The sequence below is a fragment of the Equus caballus genome, chromosome 8, assembly GCF_041296265.1.
Source record: "Equus caballus isolate H_3958 breed thoroughbred chromosome 8, TB-T2T, whole genome shotgun sequence".
Taxonomy (NCBI): Eukaryota; Metazoa; Chordata; class Mammalia; order Perissodactyla; family Equidae; genus Equus; species Equus caballus.
In genome coordinates this window covers 8,583,116-8,597,122 of record NC_091691.1, presented here as the reverse complement: position 1 = coordinate 8,597,122, position 14,007 = coordinate 8,583,116, and the positions used below count along the sequence as shown (strand labels likewise).

Here is a 14,007-nt window from a genome sequence, read left to right as displayed (position 1 = left end):
AGCATGTTACTGTCTCTTCTGTGGGTGTGATTAATTCTCCTTCCTCAATGTTCTTTTCCAGCAAACACAGTTGTCTGATGTTGGGTTTGATGTATTTCACTTTACAATTGTATTTATTTCCAAGCTCAATTCTAACATTGCATATTGCTCATAGATTGTAGAGTTCTTACCCAAGAGCTTTGTGGTTAAGAAAAAACATCTCACTTTTTTTATTTCTCCTTTTAGACCGCAGGATGGTAACAAACCCGCTGAGACTAGTCAACCTCAATCTAGCACAGGGGGTTACAACCAGCCCAGCCTAGGATATGGACAGAGTAACTACAGTTATCCCCAGGTACCTGGGAGCTACCCCATGCAGCCAGTCACGGCACCACCATCCTATCCTCCTACCAGGTCAGTGTCTTCATTCTCGTGGCCAGTGAGCTAGTAGGATAACAAAACAGTTTTTGCAGGCTGTTGACCGGCTCGCTTCTGCTTCCTCAAGTGAGATAAGTTGTCTGATTCTCCCAGTGATAAGCCTGACCACATACTGTGACATTAAGACCTCAGTGCTGGGTTCCCATAGCAGTACCCAGCAGCCACTAACTCTCTTCTCTAAATACAAACAAAAACATTTTTACTACTATAGCTTCTTCCTTTTAATTTTGCTCTTTTAGTTAATTCAGATGAATGAGAAACAGCAGTATATAAAAGGTAAACAGAACCATAGGAGCCACCTCGATGGGTGAGGTGCAGGGCATTATAAAAACAGAAACTTGCTTAATTATTTTATATTTAACTTAACTCAGAGATCCATGTATGCGCTAGTCTTTGAATGGTTGGTCGAAGGCCTTTTCTTTTGTCTACAGGTTTATTCCGCATTCTCTGTCCTCTGTTAACCCTTAACCGCAGTAGCAGTTACAGTGTTCAGTTTTGGTTTGTTTAAAGTAGACGAAGGACTGCAGGTTGTCTCACTGCTACTTAATTTGAAGCAAGTTTTCAAATGAATTGTCTGAACTGTGTCCTAAAATGTTGAGTTAGTTTTGCTAGGAAGTAACAGTTCCATTTTTTGCACTTATTTCATTGGTTTGACATTAAAGTACAGCAGACGCGAACAGGTTTAGGAGCAAATACAGCTGACTGGGTAAGTGTCTCTGTACAGCTTGGAGCAACGAGGGGCAGGGCTTACGGCAGTTTGTCCACAGCTCTCACCCGTACCTGTTACGCCAAGAGCAGTTAATCTGATGAGTTGAATAGGGATGTTTGGTGAAGAGAGGCTGTTGAATCCATACCACTGTAGGAAGGGATGTAGTGATGGAGACTTAGTTTAATTGAACTTTAAAATGTGTCGTCTGTTTTGTTTTTCATTATAATGGTTCAGCTGGAGTTTAAGACTAGTTCTTTTACGCTTTATTTCTATGTAAGAATGTATCTTTGATTAGTTTCCCTACCATGCAGTTGACATGTCAAAGCATACAGTGCCTTGATTCTGAGCTGTCCTTATCCACCTTTTCTTTATGAATATCCAGATTTCATTAGACAATGAGGCATGTCTAAAAGTTTGAAACTATAGTGAAGCAACTTGAAACTTAGACAAATCTTCAAGAGAAAATTGCCATTTCTGTGTGGGCACACACCCCAAGCGGCCTTGTACTTTCAGAAAAGTCTCTGTCATCACTCAAGGGAATTATTGGAGGCAGGCTTAGACTGAAAGCCACACTTTACTCTGCCTCCTTTTTCTCAGTGCCTTTCTCACTGGGTCAGCCTTCCCTGAGCGCATTTGTGCGTATTCTTCCTTCATTACAGGAAGCACCTAAATTCCCAAATCTGCCTTGCATTTAGTTGAAAATAAATGTTTCTTTTTTATGGAGGGGGGAGGTAATAGGGGGACTCTCTAAGGGTTGTGCATTGTACCGATAAGTTGTTTTAAATAATTACTCTCTTCCTCCTATTTAAAGCTTTGTTCTAAATACAAAAATATGTGCTTATTTTAAGTTCAGACTGTTGATACGTGGAAAGTAACTGCATTTTTAAGGGTTTCTATAAATGTCTCGTGTTTAGGGAGCTTAAAGAAGTAAGCCTCTCTTTCCTAAAAAGCTCTTTTTTTTTCTTTCAGCTATTCCTCTACACAGCCGACTAGTTATGATCAGAGCAGTTACTCTCAGCAGAACACCTATGGGCAGCCGAGCAGCTATGGACAGCAGAGTAGCTATGGTCAACAAAGCAGCTATGGGCAGCAGCCGCCCACTAGTTACCCCCCCCAAACTGGATCCTACAGCCAGGCTCCAAGTCAATATAGCCAACAGAGCAGCAGCTACGGGCAGCAGAGTGAGTTGCTAAGAGAGAAAACCAAATAAGAATGATTATGTTTGGAGTTACTGGACACGGGGAAATGCTCTTTACCTTTGTTTACTTTTGGACTCCAAGATGCATCTTTAGGGCATAACGTCCATGCTGACAGCTTGGATGTCCCGATAAAGGCTTCAGTGCTTTTCTACAATTTAATTGTTATTAATATGCCTTGCCAAAAAAAAGGAAAAGAGAGTTTGTAACTGACCAGAGAAAATGTTTTAGACTCCCAGCCCTGCTTTCTTTGGGGAGGTCATATGCAGTGAGTGAAGCCAGCATTCCTTATGGCCTTCCCACCGCAAGTCATTAAGAGAGTGAGCAGGTAGCTATTGAAGACTACTGCGGTTTCAATAGTCAAGGAAATGCTGTGTTTTGATTTTGTCTTTTGTTTACATTCATTAAAAAAAAAAATCCTCTTCACAGAATACTTAGAGTTTTATTTATGTGAAGTAACCAAAAGCACAAAGCTGTCTTCACAATTTAATCTCTACCTGGATTGTGCTTGTTTTTTGATTAAATTCTGTCCGTGGGCATGTCTCATGACTATGAAATGAGTAGTGCTGCTTGATGGAGCCCAACTTTTAGCAACACGCTAAAACCCTAAGAAACCTGGCCCTGCTTTGGTTTCTTGAGTGTAGTTTAAAGAAGCAGCTTTTGGAGACGTCTTTGGATACGGAACCCTGTAAACTGTTGGCCAGAGAGCTCTTTTTTGTTTGCAAGTGGTTTATTTCAGGCTTAACCATATACGGTTACTTCAGCCTTTATGAACCAGCATTTTTTTGGTCAACTTAAAAGAGCCTACTGGTTCGGGGTGCTTTATCAGGTGTAAAGAAGATAGTGCCTTGCAATTGAGAATTCTGTGATTCCGGGAGAAAGTACAAACAGGCAGTGGTGTAAATGCTGGTCCATGGCTTACAGATGTGACTCTTTCCTCAGGTTCATTCCGACAGGACCACCCCAGTAGCATGGGTGTTTATGGGCAGGAGTCTGGAGGATTTTCCGGACCAGGAGAGAACCGGAGCATGAGTGGCCCTGATAACCGGGGCAGGGGAAGAGGGGGATTTGATCGTGGAGGCATGAGCAGAGGTGGGCGGGGAGGAGGACGCGGTGGAATGGGGTAAGAGCAAACCTTTTCTCCTTTTACCTAATTTTGTTTCATCCGTAGGATTTTCAATGGAAAGAAGGGACTGAAAGACATAAGAAATTTTTTTTTACATTTCCATGGACAATCTGTTGAGCCCAAGCCATCCTCTAAAACATGGAAATGTCATCTTTGTGGCATATATTAAGTGGCAGTTTGCTTTTTCCCCTGCCAATCTACTTGGTTGGGTTGGAGAGAACAAAGAATGGTTTTGAAACTAGAGCTTTCAGTTCCCTTCATGGTTTCCAGAGGTCAAAAGCCTCTGTGGGTGATAGCCTTGGGATGGAACACACACAACCCTTCTAACAACCTTAGGTTTTTAACTAATTGCCTCTGAATGGTTGTCTTGAAATACCTGGTGTATATACCACAGGAAAGGAATGCAGCTGTCTTCCACAATGTTTGTTCCCAACTTCTGTTTGTACTCGGAACTGTCGAACATAATGATGAAGATCTTGGTCCCATAACCCTTGAACGGGTGCACCTGGTACACAAAAAATCCAATAACTTTTTGCAGAGTAATGTGTATAATTATAGCATCACTCCCCATTGGAGATTTTGAGAAGTCTAAATCGGTTTGACCATTTTGATTGATGGCACAATCTGGTTTAGAAAACTTTGTTTAGATGAGTAACATAACCCTGCTGCCTGTGCCCGCCCCTCCCCTCCCTTCTCCTATCCCCTCTTCCCTTTCTGGTGTCTGTATTTTGATGAAGGTGAGGTATAATGTTGATGGTTAACATAATCCAGAAGGCTTAGTTCTGTGTGTGTTCTGTCCCTATATAAACTAGTAAAAAGTTATGCAGAATGTTAAGTATAAATTCAATTTGGTACCACTGTTGGTTCAAGGAAAAATTGAATAGGATTTTTTTTTAATAGAAGTGGACTTCAAAATGAATAGATAAAAAGTTGCTGTTTTTTTATTAAGCAAATCTGTTTACTATTGAAAGATAATTGAAAATACTGTTTTGCATATTCTGCATAACTTCAGTCTTTAGTGAAATCTTTATTGGAAGAAACAGTCATTTTACAACATGCAAAAATTTATGAATAATTTGATATGAAGTAAACTCAATCTTCTGATTTGGAGAATGTCATTCCATTATAAAGGTTTCACTTCTTTATGGATGTTTTAAAATAGACGTAGACACTTGAAATTACTATCATCACGTCTCCAATCACCTAGAATTCTTAGTATTTTTCAATTGCAAAACCAATTTCAAATTTATTCATTTTAATACTCCAGAAGTAGTAATTCCTGGAGCCATAGAAAAAATCATGGCTTCCCCATAGGTTTTCAGCAGACTGTGAAGCAGTCAGTTGGATCCTTTGGGAATAGGACAGGGGCATTCCCCCCTCCCCTCTTTTTTATTGTGGTGTGGTGATGGTTTTCAGTGTCTTCTGCAGGTAAGGCACTCAATGTTGTTAACATGCCCTTTTTTCATTGCCTCAGTATTTTGATATTTTCATTGGCTGTTAAACGTGGAAACTTTTTAACATGCTTTGTCGCATTTATATGCTACAGGTTACAAAGTGAGAGCCTTGTATACACTTCAATACTTAAAAAGTACCCGTACTCAGTACTCAGCCGGCAGCATAATGAAAAGTGGGACTAGACACGGTGTCCATATGGAGAGGAAAAATATACATAGAATATTTTTAACAAAATGTATTCATTGTATAAATGGAATCCTTCTGTAACTTTGGTAACTGCATACTTGTTGTTTGATAATGAACCAGAGGAGGTATAATACTCTAGAATTGTGTAACATTAAAGTGTAAACTTTTGTGTTTAAAGAGAGAGAACATTTTATGGTGTGTAATTTTAAAAAGGAAACAAAGCTGCATGCAACAGCTTGAAATTGTATATTCAGGTATTAAAGGTGCAATACTGGTTAGAAGAAGCTCAGGGCCTCCCATGAAGGAGCTGCCTTTATTAAAGGGAAAAAAAGGCCCAAATCATATTCCCTCCCCCTTTAAAATCTGTAAGGCAGTCATTTTATACTGCCATCATCCTTATCCTCAACTCATATGTCTATAAAGTTGCACCCCCAGTCCGTTGAGCCTTGGTATTTGTTGTAAATTCTCCTTTCACAGCGATTGTTAAATCCTTTAGTGCCCTGAAATGTATGGCTTTATGCTGAAGATTGGCTGGATGCGTCCGCTGGTGTGTGTTGTAGGCATTTAATGTGGTTGTCTCCTGCTTTATTGTACTGTGACTTGTTAGGAAGCCCAGGGCCTCACTTGGCTCTCCCTTGGGAGAGTTTGAGGGTGCACCTTTATGGACATGGAAAGGTCCGTCACAGTAGTTGCCCCACCTTGCTACTCTTCTCCACCCAGCTCTCCCTGTTTTTCAGCTGATGGGGTGGGTGTTTGGGAATCTTATTTTTTTCACCCCTAATTTGCCAAGTATTGCACTATTAATACCAGCCCCCGAAATGAAAGGAACCAACCACACTGGTGTGTACAATCAGACAAGCAAGGTTGTATATAAAGGAAATTTAAGCAAGCTGCCCTGAAGAAAGGCATAGTGACAAGATGAGAGAGATGCATTGTTTGGAGATGTGTTTAGCCAGTGCCCTTCTTCCCCACGAGCCCCCCCAAGGCTCAGAGCGGTACTGGCTTTTAAAGGGAAAGGCCTTCATTTCTTCGTTTATCCCCCCAGCAGCGCTGGAGAGCGAGGTGGCTTCAATAAGCCTGGTGGTAAGTTTTTGAGTATTACCATGGATAGTGTTTAAAAAAAATACAGTCAGTTTTTAGAAAACTATAATTTTTTTATTAGTTTCATAAGTGGTTTAAAAATGATCTATACAAAAGAGACTAATGGGTACTGCCGGCATTGTCTTAGGGGTAATAAGGTTAACCTATGGTTACAAAACAAAGGGTAACTTGAAGTATTGAGCAACTGCTTCTGTAATATGGGGGAGAATACATTTTTTAAATTTGGTTTATTTGGAGGAAAATTTTTGACTTAAATTTAACACTAATTTGGCACCTAAGCATTGAGAGTGTATTTGGTTAATGGTTTAAAAGCAAACCAGCAAAGAAAAAGCAAACCCTAGCAAACCTTTCACAAATGTTAAAGGGGCACTGCTCCATTTTAGCAGTGCGGGTCATTTTGAATTTAATGAAGCCCCATCAAATGGTGGTGTAGTAGGTAGTTATGTGTGTTTGTAAGGTTTGTAGCTTGCAAGACGTGCACTAATAATATCTTATATGATCTTTCCTGGTTGGCAGGACCCATGGACGAAGGACCAGATCTTGATCTAGGTAATTTTGAATTCTTGAATTTTATATTGTGCTTTGTAAATGAATAGCACAGAAGTAAGTACATGCCTAGAGTTCAAGAGCCTGATAGATCAATGTGATATTCTTGCTGTCAAGGGCAGTGTGAGCTTTCTTTATCATGAGCATCTGACTCATAATAGCCTTAAGCAAAGCCAACCAGAAGTTCCGTTGCATTCTGTTTAGTTGGTAGTTGTGTGTAGCTTTATGATGAGTACCACTGGGCAGTAGTGACCAGTTGGTTAATAAGCCCCTATAGATAGATGACAGTAACTCCTGTCTCCTTTTCTCTGGAAGGCCCACCTGTAGATCCAGATGAAGACTCTGACAACAGTGCAATTTATGTGCAAGGATTAAATGACAATGTGACTCTAGATGATCTGGCAGATTTCTTTAAGCAGTGTGGAGTTGTTAAGGTAAGTAAAAGCATAAGCATGTGATCTGACACATCTTCCAGCCGCAGAACATTTTAAAGAGACTGAATTGACAATGAGAGTTGTTTCTGAAGTCGCCTCACTTTTCTTTCTGGATGTTATTGTGGTTTGCTCCTTGAAAATAACAACAACAAAAAACTTAGACTTTTTTTTTTTTTTTTTTTTTTTTTAAGAAAAGAAGTACTAAACGTGGTTTAAGCATATTTGATAACTCAGCGTTTTTTTATATAGAGATATAATTATCAGTTAATTGTAAGAACTTGTATATGGACACTGCTTTTGTGAAATATGGAATATATAGTTTTGAGGCCAGCCCAGTGGTGTAGTCGTCAGGTTCTTGCACTCTGCTTCGGTGGCCCAGAGTTTAGCAGTTTGGATCCCTGGCACAGACCTATGCACTGCTCATCAAGCCATGGTATGGTGGCATCCTACATACAAAATAGAGGAAGATTGGCACAGGTGTTAGCTCAGGGCCAGTCTTTCTCACCAAAAAAAAAAATAATAATATATAGTTTTAAAAATAATAGATGATTATGTATCCACTTGTCAACATAAGAGGTAGAGCTTAATGAGTACCTTTGAAGTACCTGACATATTTCTTCCCTTTCCAGTTTTATCCCTTCTCGCATCCTGAATTTTGTCATTCCCTTCTCTTTATAGATGTACCCTCAGTAATATTTCTTGCACATAATTGTGAAGAATGGTTACTAAACACCACTATCAGGCAGCACTATTCTGGGAAGATACCAGGAAAAACAGATAAGAACACTTGGAGTTTATGGGTAGTGGGGAACATACAGTAAAAAGGAACACAGTATGTTAGATGATGATAAGCATTCTGCTGTCGTAACAGCAAGAGGGGCAGGAATAAAATGAGGAATGGAGCCATACCGCTCGGAGCGGGAAAGTCGTTTCAGAATAGTGGGGGTAATTGCAAGGCAGGGGTCGTGGGGCAGGAGCTTGCCTGGCAAGCTCAAAGAAACTGGTGTGAGCTACTAGAATGATCGTGGAGTTGTTAGATGGGGAGGTCTAAGAGAAATTGAGATTGTGAGATGTGGAGGACGGGTTCCTAGGTCAGAAGCTGGAAAGTTTGGGAATCCTGTATCTCATTATGAATACATCACAAGTTACTTGTACATTCTCTTACTAGACAGTTGGGCTGTTCCTTGGTTTCTAGTATATAAGCCATGCTGCAGTGAGCTTTCTTAGACACGTCTCCTGGTGAACAGTGCACTAGTTTGTGTACATATACAGTTGATTCTTGTTCTTCACAGTAGTTAAATTGTGTCAAGTCACTATACACACTAAATGAGTGGATGGTCAACCACTGCTTCTGGGGGAAGTATGTGCACATATATATACATACACATATCTTCCGTAGATTATAAATTCTAGAAACAACTCATCCTGGTAGATTTTTATTTTACATAGAAAAAGAAGGTTCAGAAGTGTTAAGTGACTTTCCTGAGTTGGTATTCAGATGCATCCAACTGGCCCAGAGTCAGAACTTGAACTCTACTGCCCTGTCCCCTACTGTGCTCCATCCTCTGGTCATCTCTAGAGAGAGCTGGAACAAGAGAGCAGAATGTCATCTTGTTCTCCCTCAGCTGGGAACATGTCCATCAAGCAACTTTAATTTTTTGCCGCTCTGTGCCTACCTCCAATTAACCACCAAAGTGCCACAAGTATTGATTTGGGAGTTACACATAAATATTAGCAGGTAGTCAAATTTGCAAATACTGAATCCCTGAATAATGAAGATCGACCGGACCCAGGTGTAGAATTGCTGGTTCTTAAGGTGTGTGTACAGGTTTAACTTCACGAGGTAACAGTATGGCTGGCCAACTTAGACTCTGCCAGCAGTCCTGGGATCGCGTTCATCACATCCTCGCCACTGATGGCAATCACCTGACTTTTTAACTTTTGCTAACTTTTGCTTGGTAGAAGAAAATGGAAATGTGGTTTTAATTTGCTTTTTCCTGGTTACTAATAATGTTCTAGTTGCATACCATCTTCTATGAACTGCCTGTTTGTTTCTTGTACTCATTTTTGGTTGGGTTGTCATTTGTTGATTTACTCATAGTTGTTTATATTGTTTGAATGCTGAGCCTTGTATGTGTTGCAAATATAGTCTGCCAGTTTCTGGCTAGCTTTGTTATTCATTTTCTTTTGATCAATAGAAGTTCTTAATTTTAATGTAGTTGAACTGTTCATTATCAGTCTTTTCCTTACTGGTTTGTGTCTTTATTCTTTTCTATTTGCAAAACCTTTTGTTCCAGCAACATTTATTGAAAGATCCATCGTTTCCCCAGTGGTATATAGTACTATATCTGTCGCACAGAAAGTTCTTGGATCTATTTCCTGGCTGCCGTGTATACTTTTGGTTAATTTGTATGATCCTGTGCTAACAGCAGAGTTAATTACTAATTATTTATGCTAAGTCTTGATACCCAGTAAGGCGAATACTTGTTCTTTTTCTTCTGGAGTGTTTTGCTGTTTACTCCTTGCTCTTCTAAATATACGTGTTAGAATCAGTTTATGTAGTTCCTTAAAAACCCTAATCGACAGGCCGGCCCCGTGGTGGTTAAGTGCATATGTTCCGCTTTGTTGGCCTGGGGTTCGCCGGTTCTGATCCTGGGCACCAACGTGGCACCACTCAGGCCATATTGAGGCGGCATCCCACAAGTCACAACTAGAAGGGCCCACAACTAAAATATACAACTATGTGCTGGGGTGATTTGGGGAGAAAAAGCAGGAAAAAAAGAAGATTGAAAACAGTTGTTAGCTCAGGTGCCAGTCTTTTAAAAAAAGAAAGAATGCTTTAAGCACACTCAGAGCCCTGTCTACTGTATTTCATGATTTAAGGGTAATTGTTATTTTACGTGAGACATGTTTTATGTGATGGCGTCAAATCCTGAGTGCTTACTGAGAGGTGGCTGCTCTCCCTGGGTGCCTGTCCGTGAGGGATAGAGGAGGTTGGGGCAGGTGCCAGGACACCAGGAGCAGATTGCTAGGAAAGAAGTGTGGCCTGTTCTGTTCGCTTACACACTTGGGAAGGTTGGGCCTGTTTTGGTTTTTATGATAAAACACATGTAAGAGGGAAAAGTCAGCTTAAGTATGTATTTGTTGTAGCAATTTAGGAGGTAAGTCACTTGTAAGTCCACTACTCAGAGGTTAACGTCCTACTGAATGTGTATCTGTGAAAAAGTACTCCTTTTGACAGTTTATGGGACTTCTTTGAATTTCACATAGACTTTTTCCTCCCAAACTAGTATATTCTGGTCACAACCTAACTATGCTTTTATGCCTAGATGAACAAGAGAACTGGACAACCCATGATCCATATCTACTTGGACAAGGAAACAGGAAAGCCTAAAGGCGATGCTACAGTGTCCTATGAAGACCCGCCAACTGCCAAGGCAGCCGTGGAGTGGTTTGATGGTAGGAGCCCTAGATTGACACGGGTGTGCTCACTGGCATTCTGTACTCTGCCTGCTCTGGGGCACACAGAGGGTCTTGTAGCAACTGTTGCATGTCACCTTGCAAGTAAAGAAAGGGTCTTGCTAATGTATTGAACTCTGTTAGAACATCAGTCTTTGAAGTGGTTGTAGCTAGAGGGACAGATAGATTGTCCCTGTTTGTGACTATAGGGCATGGCAGGAGGGAGGAGCTTGGCCGTCGGAGCAAGAAGACCCTCTGTCTGCTCCTGGAAGAGCACAGGCCGACTGTTAGGAAGCTGCTTGCCTGGCTCCCTTTAGCCTTGTGAAGGTCCAGCTGCTGACCCTGGATTAGGAGATCCCTTATTTTCAGTTGTTATTATTAGAAATCCACTTTGCTTAAAAGTTGTGGGCCTGTCCCCGTGGACGAGTGGTTAAGTTTGCGCACTCCACTTCAGCGGCCCAGGGTTTCGCTGGTTTGGATCCTGGGTACAGACATAGCACTGCTCATCAGGCCACAGTGAGGCAGCATCCCACATGCCACAACTAGAATGACCCACAACTAAAATATACAGCTATATACTGGGGGGATTAGGGGAGAGAAAAGCGGGGGAAAAAAGTTGTAAATGCTTTTCTGAGTACAGATGTGAGAAGGTACAGAAAGCCCCACAAACATCTTAGCCAGTACACGTGTGAGTTTCTAATATAGCCCTGACATTGATCCTGGGTAAAGGCCTTTTCTGGCCTTGCCAGTAAAGATCTTAGAGAAGGTTATGAGTAGGGCACACTTGTACATTGGGAATGGTTGAGTTGGTGACATGGAGTTGGTGAAAAAGGAGTAGCCTAGCCTTGCGCAGTCCCTCAAGGAGGGAGAATTGGAGGTTGGGAGTAACTGATGTTCTGTTATCTTGTTCCAGGGAAAGATTTTCAGGGGAGCAAACTTAAAGTCTCTCTTGCTCGGAAGAAGCCTCCGATGAACAGCATGCGAGGTGGCATGCCTCCCCGTGAGGGCAGAGGGATGCCGCCGCCGCTCCGTGGAGGTATTTACTGAGCACCTTCTCTGAGCTACCTCTGAGATGCTTTGAACGTTTTTTATTACCTTTGTCTGAGAAACGATTTCTAGAGTGAAGACAAGCCCATTAGAAATACGTAAAGATGTGTAGGGTCACTACTCGACTATTGAATGCTGACAGTAGAAGTTTGTGGGAGTAAAAGGAAGAAAAGAATGTGGGTTGCTCGGTCAGGAAGGTTGGAATCCCCATGGAACCGCTCTGCCTGGGTGTCAACCCTGAAGCTGCCATTTACTTATTCTGCTCTGGTTTCTGCATCTGTATGAAAATGCTGGCAGTCATACCGTTGTGGGGACTCACTCAAGTAACGTATGCGGGAAGTACAAGCTCGGCCCTGGGGCCTGTGGAAGAGAGTGGGGCAGATGGTGGCTCACAGACAGCTGTGATCTTATTGATATGTATTTCCCTGTAGCAAGTCGGGTGCGAGGAGATGATTTGCTTTTTCTTATTGCAGGTCCAGGGGGCCCAGGAGGTCCTGGGGGTCCCATGGGTCGCATGGGAGGCCGTGGAGGAGACAGAGGAGGCTTCCCCCCAAGAGGGCCCCGGGGTTCCCGAGGGAACCCATCCGGAGGAGGAAACGTCCAGCACCGAGCTGGAGACTGGCAGTGCCCCAATCCGTATGTACTTCTCTTGGCAAGTTGATACCCTACATTTCACCCCATTCCCACTCTGGAGAGGAGGCCTGCTGGATTCTCTTTGTCTAGAGGAGCATAATGATGACCCTGGTTGCTCTGTCGTGGGGTAGGTGACCTAATCTATCGTTCACCAGCTGCTTCAGAGCCTTCTGAAGAAGGGCGCAGTCCACCGGACTCCTAGGGTCCACGTGTCCCTGGCTGTACAGATGTTTTGCTGGATCAGACGCTGGTCCTGTGGGTGCATTGCTGCCTGAGGCTCGCTCTCTCTAAAGCCATTTGCTGTGGACAGATTCTCTTAATGGTGTTTGACCCGGGACCCAGTGTTTGTGGTGGTGGAGCACAGTATGTGCCTGCTCGTGTCGCCTCTGCTTGTTCAACTTCCTTAGTTCAATTGCTGATTTCTCTTGTGATACAATTTTACACAGGGGGTGTGGAAACCAGAACTTCGCCTGGAGAACAGAATGCAACCAGTGTAAGGCCCCGAAGCCTGAAGGCTTCCTCCCGCCGCCCTTTCCGCCCCCGGGTAGGTACAGGTTTTGTGAGCATCCCCTCAGCTTTTGGTACTAAACCTCTTTTGTTAACTTGGTGGGCTTGGTAAACTACAGTTGCGCGCTGCTGAGAACCAGGTCAGTGAGTGGTTTCAGTAAGTGCAGCCCTAGTGCTGGGGCCCTTGCAGTTCTGTCATCACTTCTAGAGTGTGACCCAGAGGTTTGGATCAAGGAAGGTGTCTGCTTTGTTTCTGCTCTGGGAGAAGGCAGGAGATCCTGAGCAGCCTCTGCATCCACCCTTTTTCTTTGTCTTGCCACTGATCTGTTCTCTCCTGTCCTCTCCCTTACCTTAGGTGGTGACCGCGGCAGAGGTGGCCCTGGTGGCATGCGAGGAGGAAGAGGTGGCCTCATGGACCGCGGTGGTCCTGGTGGAATGTTCAGAGGTGGCCGTGGTGGAGACAGAGGTGGCTTCCGTGGCGGCCGGGGCATGGACCGAGGTGGCTTTGGTGGAGGAAGACGAGGTGGCCCCGGGGGACCCCCTGGACCTTTGATGGAACAGATGGGAGGAAGAAGAGGCGGGCGTGGAGGACCTGGAAAAATGGATAAGTATGTGAGGGTGAAGACCAGCCGGGGGCCACAGGGCTCATCGCCGGGGCAGCCGCTTCCCGTCTTTGCCTGCAGCGCGCCCGCCCTGCTACAAGGAGGCCGGAGGCCTCCCCGGGCTCAGGTCTGTGTGGAAGGGCTTCCTTTCCCCACTTTAACCCTCGCCCCTTCTCCTTATTGCCTTCCAGAGGCGAGCACCGTCAGGAACGCAGAGACCGGCCCTACTAGGTGCAGAGACCCCACAGAGCTGCATTGACTACCAGATTTATTTTTTAAACCAGAAAATGTTTTAAATTTATAATTCCATATTTATAATGTTGGCCACAACATTATGATTATTCCTTGTCTGTACTTTAGTATTTTTCACCATTTGTGAAGAAACATTAAAACAAGTTAAATGGTAGTGTGCCGAGTTTTTTTTTCTTCATTTAAAGATGGTTGTTTAACTAAGACTTAACAATGGGAATCCCTTGTGAGCATGCTCAGTATCATTGTGGAGAACCAAGAGGGCCTCTAACTGTAACAATGTTCATGGTTGTGATGTTTTTTTTTTTTAAATAAAATTCCAAATGTTTATAAACAGTCA

At 42.9% G+C, this 14,007-nt stretch overlaps 1 protein-coding gene across 3 annotated transcripts in view; it reads left to right on the top strand.

Annotated features, from left to right (window-relative positions):
• The window catches only part of EWSR1 (EWS RNA binding protein 1), a 26,542-nt gene extending 12,535 nt beyond the window's left edge, over positions 1–14,007 (top strand). The window contains exons 6-17 of one of the 3 annotated variants that reach the window (XM_023646901.2): positions 226–393; positions 2,096–2,307; positions 3,265–3,445; positions 6,135–6,172; positions 6,707–6,739; positions 7,052–7,170; positions 10,500–10,629; positions 11,543–11,665; positions 12,150–12,312; positions 12,756–12,853; positions 13,172–13,424; positions 13,610–14,007. In XM_023646901.2, the coding sequence (XP_023502669.1) occupies positions 226–393; positions 2,096–2,307; positions 3,265–3,445; positions 6,135–6,172; positions 6,707–6,739; positions 7,052–7,170; positions 10,500–10,629; positions 11,543–11,665; positions 12,150–12,312; positions 12,756–12,853; positions 13,172–13,424; positions 13,610–13,649 (1,558 nt within the window). In that variant the 3' untranslated portion in view covers positions 13,650–14,007. Of the gene's footprint in view, positions 1–225; positions 394–2,095; positions 2,308–3,264; positions 3,446–4,994; positions 5,227–6,134; positions 6,173–6,706; positions 6,740–7,051; positions 7,171–10,499; positions 10,630–11,542; positions 11,666–12,149; positions 12,313–12,755; positions 12,854–13,171; positions 13,425–13,609 lie in introns of those variants that run through there. The other 2 variants (XM_023646902.2, XM_023646903.2) reach the window with 2 other exon arrangements.